The sequence below is a fragment of the Phoca vitulina genome, unplaced genomic scaffold, assembly GCF_004348235.1.
Source record: "Phoca vitulina isolate PV1807 unplaced genomic scaffold, GSC_HSeal_1.0 scaffold19, whole genome shotgun sequence".
NCBI lineage: Eukaryota > Metazoa > Chordata > Mammalia > Carnivora > Phocidae > Phoca > Phoca vitulina.
Genome location: NW_022589722.1, coordinates 31311174 through 31326675, shown reverse-complemented (window position 1 = coordinate 31326675; position 15502 = coordinate 31311174). Strand labels below are relative to the sequence as shown.

Sequence of the window (15502 nt, the reverse complement as noted above, 5' to 3'; positions counted from 1 at the left end):
GGGAAAGACAGGGCTCCTTTGGAACCCATCTTGTCTGTTGCCTAGGTCGGACACAGCCACTCCTGCCTGTGTCACTGGCCCAGGCCGGGGTCTCGCGTTTCAGGTCGGGGGGGGTATTGGGGGCTTCGGATGGAGGGCGTCAGCGAGCTAGGACCGTAACGCTCCAGCCCAGGTGCGCAGAGAGCGAGACGATGCGGGGTGGCGCTGCAGCCGCCTGGACTCTGCGAAGCCCGGTGGAAAACCAAGAAAGCAACGGAGAGGTTTGGGGTAGCCATTACAGAAGGCCCAGTGGGATCGGTGTGCCCTAGGAAAGCCCGATCTTCCCCTTCCGCCGCCGCGCCCCAGAGGCGGAAATGCCCCGTGAAAGTCTCTCCAGGGCTTCCGGTGCGGGGCCAGGGCGGGTCCGCGGCCAGCGCGGGTCCGCGCACGCGCCGTGGTTTGTCGCTGTAGGGAGGCGGGCCCGCGCACGCGCTTCGGTTTGTTGCTGTCGGGAGGCGGGCCCACGCACGCGCCGCGGGCGGAGGTCCGTGAGGAGGCGAGCGGCGCGCCCTGGCGGAGTGGCTGTTCCCTGCTGCCCGCGGCTTGGCGGCAGAGGCCGGAGGGGACTGGAGCGCGAAGTCCGGGGGGCAGGCCCGGAGGTGCGCGAACCTCCGGGGAACTGAGGCAGTCAGGCGGAGGTGCGCGGGTAGAACAGCGGTGGAAGAAGGCTGTCGGGGGCGCGTCCGCCTTCCGTTGCAGGGGACCGGAGCACAAGGGGAGGGAGAAGGAAACAGCCGGAGTCTGAGGCCGGCACCGGAAGGACGGCGTGGGAGTCGCGCGGGCTCGCGGCCGGAAGCTCCGCAGGACGGAGAATAGGGCCGGGAGCTGTTTGAAGTGGGGATGGTCGGAACTGCCCGAAATCTAGTGGAAGGCGCCGGACCACAGGGCAAAGACTTGGGTTAAGGAAGCGCAGGCAGGTGACGGAAGAAAGAAACCCTGTAGTTAGTTAGATAGATAGATGATAGATGATAGATATATGATAGATGATAGATGATAGATATATGATAGATGATAGATAGATAGATAGATGATAGATAGATAGATAGATAAATATAGATAGATGATAGATGATCGATAGATGATCGATAGATAGATGATAGATAGATAGATGATAGATATAGATAGATATAGATAGATGATAGATAGATATAGATAGATGATAGATAGATATAGATATAGATAGATGATAGATAGATGATAGATAGATAGATAGATGATCGATAGATAGATGATCGATAGATAGATAGATAGATATAGATAGATAGAGAGATAGATATTCGGACTCCTGAAAGCCCCCACGTGAGACAGCCGCGGCGGTAGCCGGGGGACTCTCCGCACGCGGAGCCTGGGGGCGCCGGGCGCGCAGGCAGCATGCAGTGGGAGGCTTTGAGATGTCGCGGTTCTTGGTTCTGAAGGCGACGTGCCACCTCTCTTGAGCCCGCAGATGGAGGGTGAGGCGGAGCGCCGTCCTCTGGGTGTGTTTACGTGCCAGCTCTGTGCCCTGACAGCCCCGTACAGCTATGTGGGGCAGAAGCCCCCTGACACCCACTCTGTCATGTGAGTACACCGCGCTGTTTGGGCCGCTGGCTGAGCTGCTTGGCGGGGGCCTCGCCTGAGTCCGCCCTGTGGCGTGGGAGTGGTGTTTGAGGCCCATCCCTCCCCAGCTCTGGACGCTGCAGGGGTGACCTGCGGAGGCACAGGGCAAGGCCCCAGGGCCTCTGGCTCCTCCAGAGCCTCCAGGCCCCTCCCTCCCCCCTCAGCCCGGAGCCCAGCACCTGCTCCAGCTGTGAGGTAGAAGCGCTGCGGCTCTGGCTGAGGCAGCTCAGCTCCTGGAAGTAAAAGGCCCCGTGGCAGCCTCTTCATCTGGGGCTGCGCCTTGTTGCCATTCCTCCTGGTTCCTGGTGACGTACTTTCTTAGTGGGAAGCCCGCCTGCCCTCTTGGCTGAGGGAAGTGGGTCCTGAGGACCCACTTCTCATGAATCTGCCCAGAACCGACCTTGAGTAGAGCCAGGGGGTTCTGGAGCTTGACTCTTGACCTCTAACTCGTCCTTCGTTGAATGCCACATCGTGGGGAAGCTGACCAGTACATCGCTCACCCAGTATGTTACTCACGTGGGATAGGTGGCAGGGGCCAAGGCTTTCTTGTGGGTGGGTACCTCTGCTGACCAGGAGCACCATCATCACGGACCCCTGTTGGTCTCCTTTGATGTGCGGGGTGAGGCCAGCACCTTACGCAGGGTGTAAGGCGCCCTGGTTCTCCCTGCGTGCTGGGAGCACGGCTTGGGAGTGGGTGTCACCGTGCTGGGAGTGTAGGGAAGGGCTTCGAGAGCTCGGACGGACCTTGTGCTCCCTGCCCCCACCCCAGCGGGCAGGTGGGGTCTGGGGCCTTGCATTGCAGCAGCTGGGGAGGAGTGGTTCTCCCCACCACAGCTGTTAGAGCCGAGAGCAGCTCTGATTTCAGTTCCAGCCTCTCCCCGATTGCTTGCCTTTCTGTTACTACTCGGTGGCACAGGGAGGACCGGCCCCTCCTCCCATGAACCCACCCAGGTGTGGGGGGGGCCCGGGGGAGGTCCATTCCATGCCGCTTCCAAGCTTCCATTAGTAGAAGTTCAGGCCGTTCTGACCTCTGGCGTCACTTACTGTCCTGCAGCCTCCTGGAGGAGAGTTACGTCATGAAGGACCCGTTCACCTCAGACAAGGACAAGTTCCTGGTCCTCGGCTCAAAGTGCAGTTTGTGCAGCCGGCTGGTGTGCGTGGGCCCGGTGGGTAAGCTGCGTGGGCTGGGGCTGCCTCCCCTCCCTCCCTCCCTCCCTCCCTCCCTGTGGCTGGGACCCCACACATGATCGTGGGAAAGGTGACCTGTGAGCCTTCCCCAAGGATGGCATGAGCGTCAGCCTCTCTGTGGCGGTGATCCTAGGAGCCCTCTCAGTCACATGGTGGGGGGCCCGGGGATTCTTGGAGGCCAGCTGCTCCACCTCATTATGGATGGGTCCTGCAGCCAACAGAGGTGAGCAGATAGGCAGAGGGGCGAGCTGGGGTCAGTCAGAGGGTCTCAGTGTTGGCTGCGGAGTGGGTGCTGACAGTTCTCCCCTCCCAGCCATGCCAGGGGCTGTTGTGCTTCTCTCCATGGGACAGTGACCTTCCTCCTGCTTGTTCTTGGAGGGACCTTCCGGAGGAAGGAGCTGTGCTTTCTTGAGCATTAGCTGTGGGTCAGGCCCTGTGCTTGGGGCCTGTTTTCCCAGTGCAGGTTCCTTCAATCCTGCCCCAAACCTAGCTGTGCAAAGCAGTATTGCCCCCATCTGATAGGTGAGGACACAGGGTTGAGGAGGCTGAGTAGGCCCAGGCCACCAGGTCAGTGAGCCTATTGTTGGACAACCCAGGGGTGGGTGGAAGTGGGGCTGCGTGGCTGAGGTGTGGCCCCTGTAACCCGAGCCGTGCAGCCGGACAGCAGTCCCTGGGCATTCTGCTAGGGGGCAGAGTACAGGCAAGGCTGCTGCATCACAGACCGGGTTTAAACATCAGCCTCTGTCAACGTCAGGGTGATGAGATTTGACAGGGTGCGACGAAGCCTTAGCGAGGCAGAGGCCTGCGTGTTCGAGGACATGCGGCGGCTGGTGAGGACTCAGCAGGAGAGAAGCAGTTGGGAAATGGAAAGGGGGGTTGGGCATGGGGGAGGGGAGAAGCCTTAAATGCCACACTTACACATTTGGGCTGCACTTGGTGAGCAGAGGAGAGGGTGCTCCATATGGTATCCGAGAGCTCCAGTGTTCTTGGATGGAGTGCTTGGTTGGTGGCGAGTCCCCTCTCTCACATGGGAACAGATCTCTTCCGAGAACTGCAGGAAGGACAGCCTTGTCTGAGCTGAGGCACACTCTGAGCTGCTGGAACAAAGAGACCCCCTAAACACAGTGGCCTGATCATGACAGTCTTCACTTTTTGTATGTCTAAGAGTCCAGAGCAGGTGGCGCCACGCCATTCTCAAAACACAGCATCTGCTGGGTCCGCAGTGGCTGCCTCAGCTCCCACCATCATACCTATGCTCCCACCCGCCGGAAGAGACAGGGAGCACATGCCCATTCCTTCAAGGGGCACAACCAGGAGGCGGCACAGAGCTGCCAGTGACACAGACCCAGTCCTGTGGCCACACCCAGTTGCAGAAGGGGCTGGGAAAGTAGTCTTTGGACAGGGCCCTGGGCAATGAGTCTCAGGAGTTGAGTGGCAAAAGATGGGCACAGGGGAGAATGACCGCGGTTGGACAGATCTGACCTCCCGCCCAGACCAGCCACTCACCAGCTCACCAGTGGCCTTTTTGGTCTGTGGGGCTGCGCCCAGCACCGGTGGTCACCAAGCCCCTGTCACACTGCTGTGATAACCAGGAGAGGGAGGGATCTAGAATCTCTGACAGTTTAGGTGTGGCCCTGGCTCTAGCTTCTCGTTGTTTCCACGTCCCCCGTGATGGAGCATGGCAGTCCCCAGAGTCTTTCCACGCCATCCAGGCTCTCTCACCCGGGTTGACCCAGACCTGCATTGCCTTGTTCTCTCTGAGACCTTCGCCAGTCTCACTGGGTGATTCCCACATGCCCAGAACCCCCCGATACCCCACTGCTTGCAGGGGCTGACAGGGCTCTCTTGCCTACTTGCTTTCTCCTCCCTGGCGGCCCTCCATTGTGTCTTTTTCTCTTAGGTGATGACCACATTCTTGGAGGTGGCTGGCCAGCCCCTGGGCCCTGCTCTCCCCTCGTGCTGTTCTGGCCCTGGCCAGCCCCTGCCAACATGGCCCCCCAGCTGCCCCTGCCTAGCACCCTCCCCTCCCCCCCGCCGCCCTGTACGGGGTGAAGGACTGGCCTCTGGGAGAAGCTGCACCCCCTGCTCTGTGGTACTTAGCCCCCATCCTTCCCCCATCCTCTTTCAGGAATGCAGTTTATTCTACTCCAAGAGGTTTTGCCTCCCCTGTGTCCAGGAAAACATGGATGCCTTCCCTCAGGAAATCCGGCAAGACTTGGAGAAAAGGAAAGCTCCATCAAAGAGGCCAGCCAGCCAGCCTGGCTCTCGGACATGAGTGCGGCTGGGTGCCAGGTTGGCATCAGCACCTAGCACAGAGCTTCTGGGCAGGCAGGGTCCCTGCAGCCTGGGTCAGGGATGGGGCTGAGCTGGGAACTGTCGTGCCCTGCCTTGTTCCGGGGCAGGCAGGAGCAGCGTGTGCAGCTGGAGCGAGCTGGGGCCCAGCCTGCAGCCGGAAGGTGATCGGGAGTCGGGCAGAGAGGGCACTCAAAAGGCAGACCTGGGACCAGATGTCCTGAAGACCTAACCGTGCCCAGAGCCCCCTTGCTGCTGAGACTGCAGGGCAAGAACTGAGAAGTGGCTCAGAACTGGCACAAAGGGAAGTCGAGGCTGGGCCTGCTGGCCCTTCTGCTCTCCTCCTGGACCTGGGGCTCTAGGCCTTCCCGCAGGGTCATCCCCTGGCTCCTGCTTACACACGGCTGGACCTGGAAGGCCCTTGTGCCCTTCGCATGATTCATCAGATCCAGGAGTGCCTCCAGGGGACATGCTACTCTGCCTGGCCCTGAGGACACAGGAGCGAAGGGACAAAGCCCACTGTCCTGGTCTAGTGTGAGGAGGCCCTCTGGTCACGCTGGGTGGTCATGCTGTCCGTGCTTATGCGGAGGCAGGACGGCTGGCGTGGGGACTCCTGTCTTCCCCATCCTGGGGAGTGAGTGTTCACGCGGTGAAGATGTCACTCGTTGGGACAGTTCACAGGGAGGTGACCTGTGGGAAGGTGCCTGAGGTGTGTGGGGGGCTGCAGGCGTGATTGGGGGTCTGGGGGCAGTGGAATTTTATTTCACATCCTCGTGCTTGGAAAACGTTTTAAATCTTGGCCATGTGTTAGATCCATAATTAAATACGCAAAGAACCGGTTAATTTTTTGAAAAGTAATCCTTCCCTGGAAACATTTGCGAGGCAGATGTTCTCCTTGGCACCCTGGATCTGGCACGGGTCGGGGGCTGGGGTGTTGCCACGTGCAGCCTCTTCCATCCTGTCTGTCCTGCGGGCTCCGGCTCTGGCCCCTATAGGCCCAGTCCCATTCCAAGGTAGAGCAATGCCCTTCCCCTGTCTTCCCTTCCCTCACGCAGGGGCTCACAGCTTGAGGTGCTGGCTTGCCCCTTTCCATGGGGGACCCTGCACCAGCCTTGCAGGCTACTGTAGGCGGCCCTGGGGCACTCCTCCCCCACGGGCACCCCTCCTGCGGGCTCCCCTGCCCCCGTGGCCCCCATGCCGTGGGGGACACACTGAACGGCTCTTAGGCCTCTGTCTGCTGGCTCTCAGGGCTGGAGCGGCTCTGTCTTCACCTGTAACTACTGGGAGGCCGGGGGGGGGGGGCAGACATGCATTTGAGGAGAGAATGAAGAAAGAGCTTTTATTGGCTGATGTGCGCACTGGGTTTTATTTCCAGATGCTTCCCCTGCATCACATTACTTTAGACAAAGGGCTGTCATTTTGGGGCCACACTGTCCTAGGTCCATTCGAACCGAAGGACAAAAGGACTAGAGGTGAAGACCCCTGGGGGAGTGGGGTGGGGGCTGCTCTGCGCTGAGGGCAGACGCTATAGCCGGGGATTTTCAAGCCAAATGTTCATCTCACGGCATCACTCAGAACTCACCAACCAATTTTAAAAAATAGTTTTATTTTTTAAAACCATTAAGGCAACACTGTACCCTGAAATTAACTCCTTACATTCATCAGTCTTACAGTAGGACATTCCAAACCTGTACATTCCCATAAATTCAGGATATTAATCAACATACGTGATCAATTCAATCTCCTAGCAGGAAACAGAATAAGACCGAAGATTTTTTAAAAATTAAAGTTACAGTCATTTTCTAATTGCTTGGAACCGCTATTGGTTAATGTGACTCGGAAGATTCCATTTGCTCTTCTGTGCACACCCCTGCTCCCTGAGGCCCTGGATGGATGCCCCCCCCTCCAGACCCAGAGAGAGAACCCCAGAACCTGCTCTAAAAGATCTGCTTTGGAACTGCTCCTGTTTAGTATGAAGACAAGGGGTCTGTCAGCCCCTGAATACTTGGAGAGTATAAGGCACCAGAGTGGTAACAAACACACCAAGAAACCAAGCTCAGTCTTGCTTTGGAAATCTGCATCCATCTGATGTTCTGACATGTGTCAGTCAGACACTCTCAGGGCCATGGCCCTGTGGACATCAAGAAGTTCTGCCGAGATACTGCGAACGACCCACAGGAGCCTCACGGGGTCTGTGGTTTCCGTTGTATGCTTCGGGCTGGGCCATCTGGGGGCTGCCAGAGCACCAGCGGTGCAAATATCCCACCCGAAGATTGCGGATTGCCTGAGTGCTTTGGTAATAACCCACAGGTAATAATTCCCTGAAGAACAGACCGTGACCCACGACCCAGGAATAGTTCAGGTCTTCAGCAGGACACTGCTGGGAGCAGTAAGTGACTCCGGACCTGGGTCTCTGGCCCCCTTGCCAGAAGAGACGGTGAAGACAGACTCGCTTGTACTCGCATGTGACTCATGACGAAGGGAACAGATTTACACGGGGAGATAAAATTCTGCATGGCTTGGGAGAGACAGAAAGCTGTGTGTGCACACATGTGTGTGCAACTGTATGTCAGTTACATTCCAGCATCCTTTGTGTTTCCAGTAGGTTCCATGAGCCAGGCTACTAAGAGTATATGTCAACTAACACTGATTTCAAAAGAACCCAAATCTTTGTTATTAGATGCATGATTGTAAGTTAGTAAAATACACTAAAATTTTTCTTAAACTTGAATCACAGTATTTAAGATATAGCTATTAACATAGTTCATTTTACCATACAGTGTAGGAAAAATGACAAACACAAATACTGTGACCTTACTGGAAAGGGTACTGAGTGGTATTCATCTATTGTGAGGTACTTTTTTTTTTTTCCTTTGTTTTTTTAGGCCTGAAAAAAAGGAACAGACTGCTTTTAAAAAGAGAAGATAGTTTCCAAAAGTGAATGATTTTACTTTGGAAAGATTGGTCACTCACTTGTCTTCAGGGCCCGAAGCTTGACCTCCCTGCCCTGAGGAGGCCATGCTGAGGCCGGAGGACCCCCTTGGGGCCAAGAGCCCTCACCTCTGGGCTCATGGTGGAGGGCGGGTCCCCGCACTGGTCTCCATGGTGCCACAGTTTGTCGAATTAGCAAAGTTTAGATGTTGGGTGTGGGGAGAAGGGTAAGGGAGGAGGAGGCTAGTATATTCCTTCTCCAGAGAAGCACTTGGGGAAGTTCTTCACATTTGACCCAAAATAGCAAACATTTTAAATTAAAAAAACCTGATCCAGGTCTTAACCCTATCTCTGATGTTAAAAAAAAAAAAGTTTCTTAGTGTTGCTTTTTTTTTTTTTTTTTTTTTTTTTTTGGCAAATAAGGCATTGAACAGCTAGGGGGCCACTGGAGTCCTTGACATTCTCCATTGCTTCAATCAAGATGTGACATTGAACATGGGTGCAGTTTGGTCTGTTCTGTTTGGCAAGGAATTCCAAAAGGATGTGGCTGTATGTATTTCAGCTGAGCCACATTATATGGTCCCCGTTCCCCCCACCCCCGTTTTCCCGAGGTGGGGTAGTTACACGGTGACACTTGTCTTTGTCTCAGCCTGAAATGTTGAGAAGCAAATGGTCTGCTGAGAGCCCCATGCTAGACCTGAGAAGGTGTCCCAGGCCTCAGGCTGCTAGCCTCTCAGTTGCTGTCCGGATACGTGGGCCACACCCACAGCCTTTATGAGCCTCAGCCCACTCCATGGAAGTATTAATCACCCAGCTGCACTCCACAAAACAGCATAATGGAAAGAATTCTGTAATTCTTTAAACTAATGCATGAAGACTCACTGTCTTTTCAACTTTCAATATCACCTCTAATTTGCATTGTGGTTTCCAGAGAAATGTAATGGATCTCCTCTATCCTGAGTCAGAGGAAAGTTCACTGCCTTTATTCTTACTCTGGTGTGTGTCACAGGCTGGGGGTCAATGACCATTTTCCTGAATTCTATTAAAATGGCATATATATATATATATATCCCAGCAAAAAATGTAGACTCAACCTTTGGAGCCTGGCAAGAATCCTTAATCCCAGGGGGAACCCTATACATCAGCTTGGACCAAGAGTTAAGAGAAGCTGGGCCACTTTTTTTTTAAAAGAAGAACAAGTACAGAGAGCCTGGTTTGGAGTCACCCGGTGCTGGGCTGTGCCAGTGCTGTAAAGACTGGGTACGTGGGAAGAAACTTCCACAGACACTTAATAATCAGTAAGCCCTCGGTGGCTGGCACCGATCGTAGCTGGTGACTTCCACAGACAGTGGGATGTCCTCGCCATCCTGAATGGACACACTGCTGTGAACTTAAAGGCTTTAAGTAAGTGACCCCTCCAGGAACACCTGCAGTGCAGGCTGGTCAAAACAGTGTACCCCTCTTGAAACAGGCATTTGTAAGACATTCCAGAGACGGGTGTGGCCGCTGGGTTGAGACAAAAACAAACAAAAAACCACCCTCCATTGTGTATGCAGTGGCTAGGTATCAAATGTGCTTGGTGCTGCTGTGGCTTGAAGAAGAGAGCACGAGGAAGGAAGTGCCCAGAGGCAGCAAGGAGGCCCAAGTGCGCCTTGAAAAGTCACAGCCCGGCTAAGTCGGCCCGGAGGCATCTGCTTCCAGCCTCATCCGGCAGGGTCTCTCCCTGAGCAGGCTGCCTCGGCCAGCAGGTGCAGCCGAGGAGCAGGGGAGGCCCTCCACAGGGCGGGTCACTGCGGCCAGTGACTGTTCCCACTTCCAGACCTGGGTCATGCTCCAACTCACCCAAACGGGGCAGCAACTTCTGCACATGTGTATCTTGGAGGCTCAACCGAAGTGCCTTTAAGAAGTCACATGACCTTCTGCCTCTCAGCGTGCAATCAAGCAAAGGTGTGTAACTTCTGAATCTTATTCATAAATGATCTGACTATAGATGCTCCAAAAGGACCCCGAGTGTTTCGTGTACCTTAATTTTAACTGTGCCTTTTGATGTATCATATTGAGGTAGCTGTTATGCTGTAGATTTGGGGAAACAGTAGTTGCTAAATTAATAGTTTACTTATCGCACATTAAACAAAGGATTTTACTTGTGCCTTGAGCTTCTGCTCAGATCTTAGGATGCTGCCCTGTCTCTGGAACCCCCACATGATCCTTGAGGCTGTTCGTTCCCTTAGAGTTTCAGATGGCCCAGTGTAAGAAATGCATCCGAAATGCAGAAAGATACATGCTTGCTCTTAAAATGAAGAGTCCCTTTAAAACAAGGATAGCTCTCACAAGCATTCCTGAATGCACCATGCACCAAGGTTCTTCTCCTGGACTTCACATTCTTATTGACATATGTACACCTATTCTTTAGGGAGATGCTTGGAGTGCATCTCATCCGAGAGTTACAGGAAGGCCACAGGGAAACTCGAGAGCAAGACGGAAAGAAAGGAGCGGCTCACTGGCACTTTGATGATTCCCAAACTGTCCCTGCCTCTCACTTGTGCTGATGCAGTTGCCAGCATCCTGGTTTTGATGATGCTGGGCTTCCCCAAAATGGCCACTGGTGTGTGCAGCCCTCAAGGTGGCAGGGGCAGGATTCCGTGTGTGGGACACCCAGCTGGAAATGCCCGGGAGGACGAAGGGGAGGGACGCTGTGGGACTGGGGAGAGAGGGCCAGGCCGGCTCCGGAGCTGGAGCTGCCTGCTGGGTTCAGGATTCGTTCCTTGTCAGCCCTGCAGACAGAGGCTGGTTGTAATTTTGTGGTCTCTGAGGCATTTGGCACTTGGGGCTACAAATAGCGACTTGCCGAAGGACATCAAGGTGGTAGTGAGGGGAGCTGCACCGCGTGCCGAGTTCCCCAGCAGAGGAGGGGCTCCGTGCTCTGGTCTGAGGCTTCTCGAACCTGTTCTGTCATATCTACCCCGCTTCATGCTGACGTCTGCTGAAATCCAGCAGGCAATAAATGCGCTTTAACGAGTCCCTACTGGAAATGCGACAGTATTCTGAACGGGTGAATAATTTGTCCGTATCTGACTATCGGTGGACTGAGAAATCTTTGATTAGATGGCCCGAACATTCTGCGTGGCAATCAGTGACTGTTATTTAAAATGAACGGGAATCTGTGATTTTCTTCCCATTGGTACCAGTGAACGAATTCAAGTGACTTTTGAGCTGCGCTCTCTGCAGCCTCCTTCGTGGCCTCACCGGGAACATCGCTGGGAGTCTAGCCGGGCCCCAAGAGAGCCAAAGGCTCACTAACACTAGCAATACAGAACCCGGTGACTTCGGCGGCAGAATGCATGAAATAAAGAGCTTTTAAAAATAAGTTTTATGAGAACAGAACCAGAGCGAGCGACTTTTCTGAAAGCCTGGGTCTTGAGGGTCCCTTTCTGAGGCCACGTCCGCGAATGGCATCTACCTGGGGCACCTGAGAAGAGAGAGGCCAGTGGTCGACAGAGGCAACACAGACGTGGCACCGGCCCGAGGGGCCTTGTCTTAGGGAAGAACGCCCACATGGACGTGCGCGCCCTCTGACTCTGGATGACCTCTGGACTGGTATCATTCATACGTGGAAATACTTTTGCTTCCAACAGATCCTTTGATTGGCTCTCTCAACAAAATAAAAATGAAAACTACCACTAAGGTTTAATTTTGAGGAGGATGTGCCCGTTTTCACGTTCGCCTTTTCTAGTTGAAACCTTACAGTTTTATCGTTCTCTCTCCTGTTGAATTTCCATGATGCTGACCTTGGGAACTTTATCAATTTCAATCCTAATCATTCTTCCAGAGCAAGTAGTAGCGACCTTCTAGAGCCACGTTTTCTAGAGACGGAGGGGGAGGGGCGCCAAAGGCACAACCAGGTGCTACGAAGAGCTGCCATGAGGCAGGGGGTCAGGGGCAGGTGGCCAGCGACCCCCCTGCGGAGGTGTCAGCTCAGGCCAGGCTGGCCTGGAGGGCGGGGCTGCTGTAAATCCCCTGACAGGACATTTACGTACCACGGTGGACAGAAAGAGTCTTTCCAGGTCCATATGCTCTGGACGAAAACCACTATCAACACTGCTTTCATAACCAGACCGGGGTTGAGAAATGATCTTTGAGGCTGAAACAAATATTTCAGATGTTGGGAAAGCCGCCTTCCCTATGTAATTGGAAAACTGCCCCATGAAGGACTCTGTGCCTGTCCCCCTCATTCTCCACGTGGTCCCCTTGGGGCCCACGCTCCAAAGTCCTGTTTGCCTCGCCTTCTACACTCTCGGGAGCAGCTACCGCCACCAAGAGTTAAAAAAATAAAGCTGCATATTTTAAAAAGCAACACAGGAAAAGGCCAAGGAGCTGCCTTGACACATGGGGCCCAGAGGAACACTGACAAACAACTTGTCAGTTTGCCCCGGAAAACGCTCTCATGGCCCCCAAACAATCTGACTCGGTTGGTTCTGATCTGATAGGAACTAGGTCAGAGGGATGGACAACTGACATACTTTCTGTTTGTCTTGCTCCTGCTGACTCCAGATGCCAGCTTGAAACAGGGCATCGAGTCCAGGGGGAGTCTTGAGATGCGGCTTTCTGGGATCTTCTACACAAACCCCGAAACAGGCCCTTCCGCCCTATTAAGTCACAACCACGAACACAGTGAAAACCAACCGACGGCTGCGTTTGGATAGCTTATCAAAGAATCCTCTGAAATTTTAAATCCTATGATTAAGAAACAGCATGTTGTCTGTCTTCAAATTCAGGAAACAGAATTAGAGTCTTCCCAATAAATATTTTGCTGTTTTTTAAAAATACCTAACCTTTGGATTCATCTAGATTTACAGGATTATAAAAGTTAAAAAGTGCTGATTAGTTTTTAAAATGATAAGGGAGCGCAACAGTCAAAAGGCAGCAAAAGGCGAAGACAGACCACGTATTTCGAGGTCACCAGTTAATTCAGCGCTATGTTACTCATGTGATATCAAGAAATCGGCATCGATTAACGTCAGGTGAGTTAAAATCAGACCGCTGGGCATCATTCCCCTTAATTTTCTAAGAACTGCCTATCAGCTACCTGTCACCAGCATTTTAATACTTTGCACGTTCTCAGAAGTACTGGTGTGAAAAAGAAAGAGATGTGGTCTAGGGTTCCGGTTACCTAGGGCTCATCCGTCCATTCTCTGAGGTGAAAATGGTGGAATTTGTGCAAAGCGACGTTGCTCCCCTTTCCCATCTGTAGTGCTGTTGACTTTAGAAGTCCGGGCACGTGGCCTGTGGGTCGCACTGTCAAGCCCTCAGTACATGTCCCTGTAGATTTCTTGCAGCAGCGGGTGCAGGGCGGCGTCAGACTCCGTCTTTTTGATGACCTGCACGAGCTGCGCGTGCTCTGTGACGAGCTGCCGGAGGTCTGCCATTTTTTGAAGGAGTTTTGGGAAGAGGAAGGTGTTGTCTGGGTGGTTGGTCTGCAAGTGAAGTTTGAGCACGTGCACAATGCCCTCCTGCATTTTTTCAATGTGTCCCACGTTTAGAAGGCCGGGACGATCTATTCTCAAAAGAAAGAAGACATGTTTGTGATAATCACTCCACTGACGCCTCGTAACTGTTTATCGGTTGGGGAAACCAAACATTCTTATTTTATGTGGCCTTTCTTTCTTATTCCGCCTTTGACTCGGCTGGAAGACAGAACTCCGTTCTTCCAAAGTCACTGGGCCTACTGGGCAGACAGGACAAATGCTCGGTCCTAAATATTTGTGTGCTACCTTAAATCGACCAGCTGCCCTGCAGCATGGCCCTTTCATTTTGGGTTTATCTGATTACCACCGGTCAGGGGAAGAACCCCAAAACATTAGGAGTAACCATACATTCCGATGATGATTAAAACAACCAGTTTTGCATAATATGAAATGAAATACTTCTTCTTGAATGAGAACTAGATATTTGGTTTCAGGTTTTCCATCACCACGTGAAGGAGTGTGATTGTGTTAGACTTGGTTTGTGGCGTAAAGCGCTGTGAGGGTAGGAACGCTAGTCTTCCGGTACGAGTCAGCCGCATAGACTGGGGAACGAGGCGGCAGATGCGACCTGCACAGGATGCTGCCGAGCCCCAGGGAGGCCTGAGGTCTGGTCCCGGCAGGTGAGCGAACACACCACACGCCCTCCCTGGGGTAGCTCAGCCGCAAGCACCGGACCTCCCAGGCAGCCTGAGACCATGCGTCCTGCCTTGGGTCCAGAACACACCCTGTCCCCGTCCCTGTCCAATAGGCAGCGCTCTCTTCAAAGCCCCGTCCTTACTAGGATCGTTAAAAGTGTTGCTAAGGGTGTGGATTTTTTCATTGCTTTTTTTTGGTTGTAAAATGAATATAATTACTCACTTTTTAAACAGATTAAAAAAAACAGAAAGTGAATCCCCCTCATGAGGTTTAATGTGTATCACACCAGACCCTTTTCTATATATAGGATTGATACATGAATTTTTTTTTGAGAAAGAGCCAGCATAGCGGGGAGGGGCAGAGGGAGAGAGAGAGAATCTGAAGCAGGCTCCCCACTCTGCGCGGGGCCTGATACTGGGCTCGATCTCGCGACCCTGAGTTCATGACCTGAGCCAAAACCAAGAGTCAGAGGCTTAACTGACTGAGCCACCCAGGTGCCCCAGGATTGATATATGATTATAATTTCTTTTAGAAAACTGTGCTCCTACCACTCATAAGGGTGGTGCAATTGCTTTTTACCCACAACACTACATCTTGAGCATACAAAGGACAAGGGTAGCTTACGTACAACTGTTCTGCATTTTACATTTTTTGCCAGAGCATAACGACTCCCTCCACCTGACCGTGCACAGCTGGATAGTAACAGGGACAGCAGGGACGGGCCTTGTGGGGCTTCCGGAGTCTGGGCGGCTGTGACCAGCCTCAGCTCCACCAGTCAGCCAACTGTGGGGCACACCTTCTAGCAGTTTGTGGCGGCGGTCGGTGGTCGCCCCGTGGGTCTCCCCCAGGCTGGGTAAGGTCAGCTGAGTTTACAGTATGGGGATGACCTTCTTCTACCAGGACAGGGTTATTTAAAGGAACAGGACACTGAGCCAAAATTCTGGGAGCTGCAGAGCCAGCTTCCCTGCAGAGAGGCCCAGATTTTCCTTCACTGGGATCCATTTCCTTTGGCAAAGCAAACTGCAAACACTGCCAGTTAGCTACCGATATTTTTCATTATGAAATAGAATAAATATACCAATAGTGAGATAAACTGTACTAACATCTGTATGGCATTTCATAGAATACTGTCTATGATATGGATATGATACTATAATAATAGAATTCTATAATAATACACACCATATATTATAATTCTAAGATGTATTAGATATTAGATATGTTAGATAAAATTATATTACCATTGCACCTAATATATTTGATATAGTTATATTATACTTAGAAATAGAATATTA

The 15502-nt window shown here is 52.9% G+C and overlaps 2 protein-coding genes across 9 annotated transcripts in view; one reads left to right on the top strand and one right to left on the bottom strand.

Moving 5' to 3' along the window:
• The first annotated feature begins 494 nt into the window (after positions 1–494).
• Positions 495–6351, top strand: CDPF1 (cysteine rich DPF motif domain containing 1). 6 transcript variants are annotated; one of them, XM_032416224.1, is made up of 4 exons: positions 495–956; positions 1484–1596; positions 2690–2801; positions 4952–6351. In XM_032416224.1, the coding sequence occupies exons 2-4, from the start codon at positions 1484–1486 to the stop codon at positions 5096–5098; spliced, it is 372 nt and encodes a 123-aa protein (XP_032272115.1). In that variant the 5' UTR covers positions 495–956; the 3' UTR covers positions 5099–6351. The 6 variants fall into 6 exon arrangements, with proteins under 6 accessions (XP_032272115.1, XP_032272114.1, XP_032272119.1 ...); XM_032416223.1 differs by having other exon boundaries at positions 1477–1596; XM_032416228.1 differs by having other exon boundaries at positions 510–638.
• Positions 6352–8445: 2094 nt separating this feature from the next.
• PPARA (peroxisome proliferator activated receptor alpha) overlaps positions 8446–15502 on the bottom strand; it is a 65494-nt gene continuing 58437 nt past the window's right edge. For 2 of the 3 annotated variants that reach the window (XM_032416222.1, XM_032416221.1), the window contains exon 8: positions 13102–13600. In XM_032416222.1, coding sequence (XP_032272113.1) covers positions 13353–13600 — 248 coding nt within the window. In that variant the 3' untranslated portion in view covers positions 13102–13352. Of the gene's footprint in view, positions 13601–15502 lie in introns of all 3 variants that reach the window. The other variant, XM_032416220.1, reaches the window with a different exon arrangement.

Excerpts from the sequence above, each read along its gene's own strand:
- CDPF1 (XM_032416224.1), top strand. The coding sequence starts at position 1,484 with ATGGAGGGTGAGGCGGAGCGCCGTCCTCTGGGTGTGTTTACGTGCCAG. Across the intron at positions 1,597-2,689 it reads CCTGACACCCACTCTGTCAT|CCTCCTGGAGGAGAGTTACG; the intron begins GTGAGTACACCG and ends ACTGTCCTGCAG. Across the intron at positions 2,802-4,951 it reads GGCTGGTGTGCGTGGGCCCG|GAATGCAGTTTATTCTACTC; the intron begins GTGGGTAAGCTG and ends ATCCTCTTTCAG.